This window comes from Halichoerus grypus, chromosome 8 (genome assembly GCF_964656455.1).
Source record: "Halichoerus grypus chromosome 8, mHalGry1.hap1.1, whole genome shotgun sequence".
Lineage (NCBI taxonomy): Eukaryota > Metazoa > Chordata > Mammalia > Carnivora > Phocidae > Halichoerus > Halichoerus grypus.
In genome coordinates, this window is record NC_135719.1 from 3,018,336 (window position 1) to 3,031,286 (window position 12,951).

The window sequence follows — 12,951 nt, forward strand, 5'->3', positions numbered from 1 at the left end:
TGGCGCACACTTGTTAAGCTTTGTGTTAAGTATCTTTAGACTAGAAACGGGAGTAGATGTGCCAAGCCACAGGAAGTACCTACCCCCTACCTGAGTAGGTAGCATGGAATTGTATTCCAAAGGAGTTGCACCAATTCCCATTCTCACTAGTTATGTAGGTGAATTCCTACTGCCTATCTCTGCCACCATCTGATACTGTCACTTTTAAGTTTCAACCACTCTGGTGGATACACAGAGGTATCTCACTTTGGTTTTACTTTCCTTTCATTAACTAATAAGTTGAATATCTTTGCATATATTTATTAGTTTTAGGCTGCTGTTATGTAAAGCACCTGTTCAAATCTTCGTTCCATTTTCTAGGATTGTTGGCTCTCATTACTTGTAGGAATTCTTTATATATTGGAGCTTTAAGTCCTTTGTTTATTATACGTTTTACAAATGTGCTCTCTGACCCCATGGCTTGCCTTCTTACTCTTCACAGTGTCTTCCAATGATTAAACTTGACTCTGTCATTCATGCTTTTAACACCCTATTTAAGAAGCTTTGCCCTATCCCGAGGTCTCAAAGGTATTCTCCTCTATTATCTTCTAGGTACTTTATGATTTTTGCCCTCCACACTTTACAATGCACCTGGAATAAATCGCTGAGTTCAGGATGAGGTAGAGGCTTTCCAGACAGAGGTCCGAGCTGCCAGAACCAACTGCGGAGAGGCCGGTCCTCCCCACTGTTCCGCTGCCCCCCTTTATTTTTTTTTTTAAGATTTTATTTATTTATTCATGAGAGACAGAGAGAGAGAGGCACAGGCAGGCTCTGTGTGGAGCAGGGAGCCCGATGCGGGACTCGATCCCAGGACCCTGGGATCATGACCTGAGCTGAAGGCAGACACCTAACCGACTGAGCCACCCAGGCGCCCCGTGTCCCTCACATCTGTGCTCTCTGCACGAGTCCACTCATCCGTCTATCCTTATGTCAACAGCACATAGCAGACTCCTGTAGCGTTAAAACAGGTTTTGATTTCCAGTGGAGTAAGAACTTCCACCTTGTTCTACTTTCTGAACGGGCTTTGGTCATTACTGGCCCTTTGCATTTCCACACAAATTTGTCAAGCTCTGCAAACATATAGTTAACAGGATTTTGACTGGGACTGCTCTGAATGTATAACCACTTTGGGAAAAGCTGACATCATTTTAATATTAAATTTTTAAAGCCATACACAACACAACCTTCTTCTGTGTTTTATAGTTTTTGCACAGAGGGCGTATAAATAGTACATTTTATTCCTGGATATTTGATATTTTTGTTACTGTAAATGGTCACCTTAAAATAATTTTCATTTTACGTTTATTAATGGTATAAGGAAATGCAATCCATTTTGCATATTAATCTTGAATAGAGCAACCCTGCTGAATTTACTTACTAGTCTTAACAGTTTCCATAGATTCTTCTGGATTATTAGTACACAATCATATCATATGCAAAAGGTGATGGTTTTAATCTTTCCTTTCCGATTCCCATATCCTTTATTTTTTATTCTTTATAATGCTACCCAAGACCAATACTACAACGTTCCACAGAACCTGTAACAGGGGGCACCCTTGTCTTATTTCTCATCGTAAAAGAAAGCTTCCAAAAATTTCACCCAGTGAGTACGTTTGCTATAGTTATTCTGAAGATACTCTGCATCAGTTTAAGGAAATTCCTTTCTAGTCCTAGTTTGCTAAGAGTTTTGATCATGCATGAATATTGGATTTTATTAAACGCTTTTCCTTTGTCCACTGAGATGATTTCTCTCCTTTTCCTGTTAATCCGGTAAAGGTACATTGATACATTTTTTAATTTTTTTAATTTTTATTTTATTTTATTGAATTATGTTAGTCACCATACATTATTAGTTTTTGATGTAGTGATCCACGATTCACTGTTTGCGTATAACACCCAGTGCTCCATGCAGTACGTGCCCTCCTTAATACCCAACACTGGGCTAACCCTTCCCCCCACCCCCCTCCCCTCTAAAACCCTCAGTTTGTTTCTCAGAGTCCATAGTCTCTCATGGTTCGTCTCCCCCACCGATTTCCCTCCCTTCAGTTTTTCCTTCCTTCTCCTAATGATATATTTTTTTAAATACAGATTTTGTATATTTATCTGAGAGAGAGAGAGAGCATGAGCATGGGGAGGGGCAGAGAGAGAAGCAGACTCCCTGCTGAGCAGGGAGCCCAACACGGGACTCGACCCCAGGACTCCGGGATCATGACTCAAGCCAAAGGCAGACACTTAACCAACTGAACCACCCAGGTGCCCCTTGATTTTTTTAAATTTTATTCCAATTTTGAATTCTTTTGATAATTATAGGACTACCAGGCTTTCTATTTTTTCATTGGTCAGATTTTTTAGGACTTTGTCCATTTGCTTTAAAATTTACTGGTATGAAACTGCTCATGATACTCTCTTATGTTTCTTGGCCCAGGACAAGCTACCTAGCACCCAATTCATTAAGGTGCCCTGAACTCCAACATGCCATCAGGGGACTTGAAGATGCAATGTCTTTTGTCAACACCAGCTGACGCAGCTCACTCAGGGTCCCCGTATAGCACATAACATACCACCACTGCCTGACTGGGTCCTGATGGACCTGTCCACTATCCTCTCCCACACTTGCTCCAGCGGACTTCCCAGCTAATTATCCATTCAGGTGGAAGAGAGGATTCCTCCCTACGTGGGCTCCAGGTTTCCTCTCTGACGTGGGACAGAGAACAGTGTGCTTGAACGTGAGGTCATTTCTCTACTGCACCAGGCCACAATGCAAAGGAAATTATTTTTGTTTTGTGTTGAAGGGGAAGGTGTCCTCACTTTTAGAAACTAGAATTTTTAGGAAAAGCAAATAACAAGGACTTCAGAATTCATCAAGTATCTTATTAAAGCAGTATATATTTTTTGAAAAGCAAATAGATTTTTGCTTTTATTAGCCTCATTCAATGTAAGTCTAAATTATTTTCAGGTATTTGGATAAGGTATTTTCTAAAAAGGTTCACACAGAGTAGTTTCCAAAATAAACTGATTTATTAAAATATTTTAATGCCACATTAAGGGCATGTTTCTAAAAAACTAATTTCTTTTATTATGAACTATAGTTTTTTTCTCCTGAGATAAAAAAGTACCCATAATGAAAGCCATGAGAAAAAATTAAAAGACTAAACAAAGATACAAATAAGCAGTAATCAATTAAAATCAATTTTAGGTTTATGGGAAAACATTATTTGAAATGTAATTCTAAGTGCCAAAAAGCATCTTTTTAAAGAGGAGTTAATGGCCTGAGAAATGTAAGGTTATTTAACATGGATTTTAATTGGCAGCAGAGTGTGAAAAGAGAAAATAATTTAGTTCAAAGACCCCAAAAACGAACACAGTATTTCAATGGTTTTTAAAAAATCCTCGAGAGCTGTTATTATCTTAAAATATACCTTAAAATTTATCCAATTAGCATTATTCTCTAACCAATATTGTAACCTTCAGAAATTGTAAGAAATAGTATCAAACATTGAGGAAACGGAAGATCTGCCTTCCAGTTTTGTACTAATCATGGCTATAAAAACATTTAAAGGAGGTACAAGCCACAACATCATTTTAGGCTGAAGAACAGAGCTGAGAAAACTCCCCCTCTGGCAGGAGCTTCTACAACGTCCCCAAGGATGGCGCCACAGGGCACCTGTTCTCATGCTATTCCATTATGAGCAGTAGTGGGAGGATGGTGGCGGGAGGACTGTAACATGAGTACTGCAGTGGGAGGACTGTAGCATGAGGACTGTGCGGGAGGACTATGGCACAAGCACTGTGGTGGGAGGACTGCAGCAGGAGGACTGTGGCATGAGTACTGCGGTGGGAGGACTGTGGCACGAGTACTGCGGCACAAGTACTGCAGCGGGAGGACTGCGGCACAAGTACTGCAGTGGGAGGACTGCAGCACAAGTACTGTGGCGGGAGGACTGCAGCACGAGGACTGCGGCAGGAGGACTGTGGCGGAGCATGATGGCAGCAGTATGACCGCCGTAGTAAGAGCTGGTCGTACCAGTACCAACGTGACTGGCTTGTCATAAGGATTAAATGAGACAGTGTTTAACACAGTGACTGGCATGTAATAATAATTATGTTGATTATTTATAACAGTCCCCCAAGGGGGCTGAGCAAGATGGCGGAGCAGGAAACCTGGATTTCGTCTCCTCTCAGGAATTCAGCTGGATACGGATCAAACCAATCTGAACACCTACAAACGCAACAGGAGATTGAAGAAAAGAATAGCAGCAACTCTCTGAACAGAAAAGCGACCACTTTCTGGAAGGTAGGACGTGCGGAGAAGTGAATCCGAGGCGATATTCGGGAGGATAGACGGCGGGGGAGGGGCCTCCATCGGGCCTCCATCGCTTCTGGCAAGTGATAGAGCCGCGGAGCACAAAATCGGAACTTTTAGAAGTCTGCTCCGCTGAGGGACGTCACTCTGGTGGCTAAGCAGGGGGTGGAACCCTCGCGGGACAGTGTGGTCTCAGGACCCTCGGGGTCACAGAAAGACCGGGGGTGCCTGAGTGCGGCGGAGCTCCCAGGGATCGGAGCGGGGAAGCCGGCTGCAGAGACGGAGCCCAGGCGCGGGCTCTCAGCTTGGGGTTGTCATAGACCGTGATCCGCGGCACAGTAGGGCCACTGCTCCTCCAGCAGGGACCCAACAAGCGGCAGATCCAGGGAGACTCCCCTTCCTCCCCTGGGAGGAGCGGCGCGCACCGCGGGGATCTGCGGGGTTTGGAGACTCCACCCGGGGTCAGGTGCCAGAGAGAGAAACACGCGGTCACAGGCTGGGTGAGCACGGAGTGCGGCCAGAGACCGGGGAGACGGGAGTGACTGACTGTTTTTCTCTGGGGGCACACTGAGGAGCGGGACCCCGAGTTCTCGGCTCCCCCGGGGCGGAGATTGGGAGGCTGCCATTTTCACTCTCGGCCTCCAAAGCTGTACGGAAAGCTTGCAGGGAACAACAGCTCCCGAGAGCAAACCCGAGCAGATGACTTAGCCCGGACCGGCAAGGGCGGGGCAATTCCGCCTCTGGCAAAGACATTTGGGAACCACGGCAACAGGCCCCTCCCCCAGAAGGTCAGCGAGAACAGCCAGCCAAGACCAGGTTTACCGATCAATGAGAACGGCAGAACTCCAGCGCTAGGGGAATACTGCACAGAGAATTCATGGTTTTTTGGGGCGCCCGGGTGGCTCAGTAGGTTGAGCGTCAGCCTTCAGCTCGGGTCATGATCCCAGGGACCTGGGATCAAGCCCCGCATCAGGCTCCCTGCTCGGCGGGGGGCCTGCTTCTCCCTCTACCACTCCCCCTGCTTGTGTTCCCTCTCTCGCTGTCTCTCTCTCTGTGTCAAATAAATATTAAAAAAAAAAGAGAATTCATGGCTTTTTCCCATGATTCTTTAGTCGTTCAAAGTTATTTTTTTTTAACTGTCTTTTTTTTTTTGAATTTTTCTTTTTCCCTTTTTCAGCCAACATCTTATCAATCCCTTTTTAAAAAAAACATTTTTATTTTTCATTTTTAGAGTCATATTCTATCCCTTCATAGTAGTTACCCGTATTTTTGGCATATATATATATAAGTTGTTCTCTCTTTAAAATTTTGAGATAGTTTCTTCTAACAGATCAAAATATACCCTAAATCTCTATTGTATGGTCTTTTTCTACTCCCCTGCCTGCCTGATCATATTCTCTCCCTTTTTTCTTTTTTTTTTTTAAATCCTCTTCTTCCTTTTTTCAAACAACTTATCAATTCCTTTTATAAAATTTTTTATAATTTCCATCTTTACAGTCATATTCCATCCCTTCATCATATCAACCCTTATTTTTGTACATATGTAAGTTTTTCTTTCTTTAAAATTTTGGGAGGCACTTTCTTCTAACAGACCAAATACACCCAAAATCTAGCGTGTGGCACTGATCTATATACCAGCCTGATCATATTTGATCACATTCTGTTTTTTTTGGTTTTGTTCTGTTTTTGTTTGTTTTTATCTTTAACTTTTTCTTTTCCTTCTTTTTTTCTTTTTCTTTTTTCTCTCTTTCCCTTTCTTTTCCCACTGCTTTAGGTCTTTTCTGATTTGTTTAGAGTATATTTTCTGGGAACGTTGTTACCCTGTTAGCATTTTGTTCTCTCATTCATCTATTCTCCTCTGCACAAAATGACAAGACGGAAAAAATCACCTCAACAAAAAGAACAAGAGGTAGTACGGACTGCTAGGGACCGACTCAATACGGACATTAGTACGATATCAGATCTAGAGTTCAGAATCATCACTTTAAAGATACTAGCTGGGCTTGAAAAAAGCATGGAAGTTATTAGAGAAACCCTTTCTGGAGAAGTAAAAGAACTAAAATCGAACCAAGTAGAAATCAAAAAGGCTATTAATGAGGTGCAATCAAATATGGGGGCGCTAACTACTAGGATAAATGAGGCAGAAGAGAGAATCAGTGATATAAAAGACCAAATGATGGAAAATAAAGAAGCTGAGAAAAAGAGAGATCAACAACTACTGGATCACGAGGGCAGAATTCGAGAGAAAAACGATACCATAAGACGAAACAACATTAGAATAATTGGGATCCCAGAAGAAGAAGAAAGAGAGAGAGGGGCAGAAGGTATAAGGGAGCAAATTATAGCAGAGAACTTCCCTAATTTGGGGAAGGAAACAGGCATCAAAATCCAGGAAGTACAGAGAACCCCTCTCAAAATCAATAAAAATAGGTCAACACCCCGACATCTAATAGTAAAACTTACGAGTCTCAGAGACAAAGAGAAAATCCTGAAAGCAGCTCGGGAGAAGAGATATGTAAGCTACAATGGTAGAAACATTAGATTGGCAACAGACCTATCCACAGAGACCTGGCAGGCCAGAAAGGACTGGCAGGATATATTCAGAGCACTAAATGAGAAAAATATGCAGCCAAGAATACTATATCCAGCTAGGCTGTCATTGAAAATAGAAGGAGAGATAAAAAGCTTCCAGGACAAACAAAAACTAAAGGAATTTGCAAACATGAAACCAGCCCTACAAGAAATCTTGAAAGGGGTCCTCTAAGCAAAGAGAGAGCCTAAAAGCAACATAGACCAGAAAGGAACACAGACAATAGACAGTAACAGTCACCTTACAGGCAATACAATGGCACTAAATTCCTATCTTTCAATAGTTACCCTGAATGTAAATGGGCTAAATGCCCCAATCAAAAGACACAGGCTGTCAGACTGGATTAAAAAACAAGACCCATTGATATGCTGTCTGCAAGAGACTCATTTTAGAACCAAAGACACCCCCAGATTGAAAGTGAGGGGGTGGAAAACCATTTACCATGCTAATGGACACCAAAAGAAAGCTGGGGTGGCAATTCTTACAGCAGACAAATTAGATTTTAAACCAAAGACTGTAATAAGAGATGAGGAAGGACACTATACCCTACTTAAAGGGTCTATCCAACAAGAAGATCTAACAATTGTAAATATCTATGCCCCTAACATGGGAGTAGCCAATTATATAAGCCAATTAATAACAAAAGCAAAGAAACACATTGACAACAATACAATAATAGTGGGGGACTTTAACACCTCCCTCACTGAAATGGACAGATCGTCTAAGCAAAAGATCAACAAGGAAATAAAGACTTTAAATGACACACTGGACCAAATGGACTTCACAGACATATTCAGAACATTCCATCCCAAAGCAACGGAATACACATTCTTCTCTAGTGCCCATGGAACATTCTCCAGAATCGATCACATCCTAGGTCATAAATCAGGTCTCAACCGGTACCAAAAGACTGGGATCATTCCCTGCCTATTTTCAGACCTTACAATGCTTTGAAACTAGAACTCAATCACGAGAGGAAAGTCGGAAAGAACTCAAATACATGGAGGCTAAAGAGCATCCTACTAAAGAATGAATGGGTCAACCAGGAAATTAAAGAATTTTAAAAATTCATGGAAACCAATGAAAATGAAAACACAACTATTCAAAATCTTTGGGATGCAGCAAAGGCAGTCCTAAGAGGAAAGTATATAGCAATACAAGCCTTTCTCAAGAAACAAGAAAGGTCTCAAGTACACAACCTAACCCTACACCTAAAGGAGCTGGAGAAAGAACAGCAAATAAAGCCTAAACCCAGCAGGAGAAGAGAAATAATAAAGATCAGAGCAGAAATCAATGAAATAGAAACTAAAAGAACAGTAGAACAGATCAACGAAACTAGGAGCTGGTTCTTTGAAAGAATTAACAAGATTGATAAACCCCTGGCCAGACTTATCAAAAAGAAAAGAGAAATGACCCAAATCAACAAAATCATGAATGAAAGAGGAGAGATCACAACCAACACCAAAGAAATACAAACAATTATAAGAATATATTATGAGCAACTCTATGCCAGCAAATTAGATAACCTGGAAGAAATGGATGCATTCCTAGAGATGTATCAACTACCAAAACTGAACCAGGAAGAAATAAAAAACCTGAACAGACCTATAACCACTAAGGAAATTGAAGCAGTCATCAAAAATCTCCCAAAAAACAAAAGCCCAGGGCCAGATGGCTTCCCAGGGGAATTCTACCAAACATTTAAAGAAAAATTAATACCTATTCTTCTGAAACTGTTCCAAAAAATAGAAATGGAAGGAAAACTTCCAAACTCATTTTATGAGGCCACCATTACCTTGATCCCAAAACCAAAGACCCCATCAAAAAAGAGAACTACAGACCAATATCCCTGATGAACATGGATGCAAAAATTCTCACCAAAATACTAGCCAATAGGATCCAACAGTACATTAAAAGGATTATTCACCACGACCAAGTGGGATTTATCCCTGGGCTGCAAGGTTGGTTCAACATCCGCAAACCAATCAACGTGATACAATACATTAACAAAAGAAAGAACAAGAATCATATGATCCTCTCAATAGATGCAGAAACAGCATTTGACAAAGTACAGCATCCTTTCTTGATCAAAACTCTTCAGAGTATAGGCATAGAGGGTACATACCTCAATATCATAAAAGCCATCTATGAAAAACCTACAGTGAGTATCATTCTCAATGGGGAAAAACTGAGAGCTTTCCCCCTAAGGTCAGGAACGCGGCAGGGATGTCCACTATCACCACTGCTATTCAACATAGTATTAGAAGTCCTAGCCACAGCAATCAGACAACAAAAAGAAATCAAAGGCATCCAAATTGGCAAAGAAGAAGTCAAACTCTCACTCTTTGCAGATGATATGATACTTTATGTGGAAAACCCCAAAGACTCCACCCCAAAACTGCTAGAACTCATACAGGAATTCAGTCAAGTGGCAGGATATAAAATCAATGCACAGAAGTCAGTGGCATTCCTATACACCAACAACAAGTCAGAAGAAAGAGAAATTAAGGAGTCGATCCCATTTACAATTGCACCCAAAACCATAAGATACCTAGGAATAAATCTAACCAAAGAGGCAAAGGATCTGTACTCAGAAAACTAGAAAATACTCATGAAAGAAATTGAGGAAGACACAAAGAAATGGAAAAACGTTCCATGCTCATGCATTGGAAGAACAAATATTGTGAAGATGTCAATGCTACCTAGAGCAATCTACACATTCAATGCAATCCCCATCAAAATACCATCCACTTTTTTCAAAGAAATGGAACAAATAATCCTAAAATTTGTATGGAACCAGAAAAGACCCCAAATCGCCAGAGGAGTGTTGAAAACGAAAAGCAAAGCTGGCGGCATCACAATTCTGGACCTCCAGCTCTATTACAAAGCTGTCATCATCAAGACAGTATGGTACTGGCACAAAAACAGACACGTAGATCAATGGAACAGAATAGAGAGCCCAGAAATGGACCCTCAACTCTATGGTCAACTAATCTTTGACAAAGCAGGAAAGAATGTCCAATGGAAAAAAGACAGTCTCTTCAACAAATGGTGTTGGCAAAATTGGATAGCCACATGCAGAAGAATGAAACTGGACCATTTCCTTACACCACACACAAAAATAGACTCCACATGGTTGAAAGACCTCAATGGGAGACAGGAGTCCATCAAAATCCTAAAGGAGAACACAGGCAGCAACCTCTTCGACCTCAGCCGCAGCAACTTCTTCCTAGAAACATCGCCAAAGGCAAGGGAAGCAAAGGCAAAAATGAACTCTTGGGACTTCATCAAGATAAAAAGCTTTTGCAAAGCAAAGGAAACAGTCAACAAAACCAAAAGACAACCGACAGAATGGGAGAAGATATTTGCAAATGACATATCAGATAAAGGGCTAGTATCCAAAATCTATAAAGAACTTATCAAACTCAACACCCAAAGAACAAAGAACCCAATCAAGAAATTGGCAGAAGACATGAACAGACATTTTTCCAAAGAAGACATCCAAATGGCCAACAGACACATGAAAAAGAGCTCAATATCGCTCGGCATCAGGGAAATCCAAATCAAAACCTCAATGAGATACCACCTCACACCAGTCCGAATGGCTAAAATTAACAAGTCAGGAAAGGACAGATGTTGGCGGGGATGCGGAGAAAGGGGAACTCTCCTACACTGTTGGTGGGAATGCAAGCTGGTGCAGCCACTCTGCAAAACAGTATGGAGGTTCCTCAAAAAGTTGAAAATAGAGCTACCCTATGATCCAGCAATTGCACTACTGGGTATTTACCCCAAAGATACAAAAGTAGGGACCTGAAAGGGTACGTGCACCCCGATGTTTATAGCAGCAATGTCCACAATAGCCAAACTGTGGAAAGAGCCAAGATGTCCATCCACAGATGAATGGATAAAGAAGAGGTGGTATATATATACAATGGAATATTATGCAGCCATCAAAAGGAATGAGATCTTGCCATTTGCAACGACGTGGATGGAACTGGAGGGTATTATGCTGAGCGAAATAAGTCAAACAGAGAAAGACATATATCATATGACCTCACTGATATGAGGAATTCTTAATCTCAGGAAACAAACTGAGGGTTGCTGGAGTGGGGGGTGGGGTGGGAGGGATGGGGTGACTGGGTGATGGACACTGGGGAGGGTATGTGCTCTGGTGAGTGCTGTGAATTGTGCAAGACTGTTGAATCTCAGATCTGCACCTCTGAAACAAATAATGCAATATATGTTAAGAAAAAAATAGAAGAAGAAGAAGATAGCAGGAGGGGAAGAATGAAGGGGGGGAATTCGGAGGGGTAGACGAACCATGAGAGACGATGGACTCTGAAAAACAAACTGAGGGTTCTAGAGGGGAGGGGTGGGAGGATGGGTTAGCCTGGTGATGGGTATTGAGGAGGGCACGTTCTGCATGGAGCACTGGGTGTTATGCACAAACAATGAATCATGGAACACTACATCTAAAACTAATGATGTAATGTATGGGGATTAACGTAACAATAAAAAAAATAAAATTAAATTAAACTTTAAAAAAAAAAATAACAGTCCCCCAAAATTTTAAAAATAAGGGGAAGGAAGGCCATTACAAGGCAATTCATCAAAGAAGAAAAATGAATGGCCAAATAAACAGAGAAAGAAATGTTTCAGTATCATTAGTTACAAACACAGGAAATATGTTTATTAACAATGAACACCTGTTAGTTGTCTTCCAGACTGGTGAAATTTTTTTAAAATGATAATATACAGGGCTGGCTAAATTTGAGAAAAGAAGCACTTTCAAAGACCTTCTCCCGGTTACAGAGTAAACCGCACCAGCCTTTCTCAGGGATGATATAGATCGTAAGCCTACAAAACACGCCAGCAACGCATGGCGGCTGCTGAGCCCGAAGTCTATGGTAACCAGATAACCAGAGCTGCTCCCGGGCAGGCGTCCGTGTACGCGGGAGTGCGCACAGCACAGGCGGCGGAGTTGTGTGCCCGACCGTCTCGGACATGATCTCTGTGTGGTGAGTGAATGCTTCTTTCATCCTTCTGTATTTTCCTAATTGCTACGATAAACACACGTTAGCTTGGGAATAAAGAGGAGAAGTGTTACTGACAAAACGTGATCTGGGATGCCTACTTTAGGACAGGTCCCATCACCAGGATGGAGAAATGGGAAGATTTCCCGAAGGTGTACCTTGTGGAGACGACATCAGGAAGGACAGAAGTCTGTCCCAGTCACTCTAAGCTCACAACGTAGGACTTTGTTCTGTTGACACACGTGTGCGTACGCTCACAGGAAGATACTCACATGTGAAGCTATTGTATGATTCAAGCTTAAAAATGTAAAATTATTCAAGTACAGAAGTAAAGTGTCAGTCATTAAAAACTGAATCTATGATCCAACAGCACAGTAACAGTTCATGCTTGAATTGAGGGCCTTTCGTTTTTCTCCAAAAACTAGCCATGGTTGTCCAGTGGAACTCAGAATCCACTGGACGCACCGACCCCCCACCCCACCCCCGACTACCACCAACCTACCTTTCTTTCAAGTCATCCAGGCATCGCTGAAGGTGGACCTCCCCCGCCGTGACTAAAACGTGCTCTCCCGTTTCTTGAATTAAAATCTGGACACAGGGGTCAGCCTGGTTTAAGAGCTTCATTCCTTTGACGAGCTGAGGCATTTCACCTAGGTTAACAAGATGAAGGCTGATTCAGTGCAACGTAAGGACTAATAATCAAACCGCAAGATGATGCCCGTGGCCACCGAAGGGAAAAATACAATGAAATACTCTTAAAATAACTCTTCCAAATAATGCAGCCATGTGAGGAAAGTTGTCTCCTGCGAATTTACTAGTACAGACAGCTAAAAGGAGACCCTCAGAAGCTTACCGTCAGGACCCCCAAAGCTGGTCTATACCACTTCGTCAAACACGCAGCAAATACAAACTACCACCATCGTATGTGTGAATCCACCTGAATTTTATACGAACATACATATTCTATACCTATAAATGTAACAGAA

General features: G+C 41.9%; 1 protein-coding gene across 3 annotated transcripts in view; it reads right to left on the reverse strand.

Moving 5' to 3' along the window:
- The window catches only part of EFL1 (elongation factor like GTPase 1), a 137,094-nt gene that overhangs the window by 22,878 nt on the left and 101,265 nt on the right, over positions 1-12,951 (reverse strand). For all 3 annotated transcript variants that reach the window (XM_036072895.2, XM_036072894.2, XM_036072892.2), the window contains exon 17: positions 12,468-12,615. In XM_036072895.2, the coding sequence (XP_035928788.2) occupies positions 12,468-12,615 (148 nt within the window). The remainder of the gene's footprint in view (positions 1-12,467; positions 12,616-12,951) is intronic.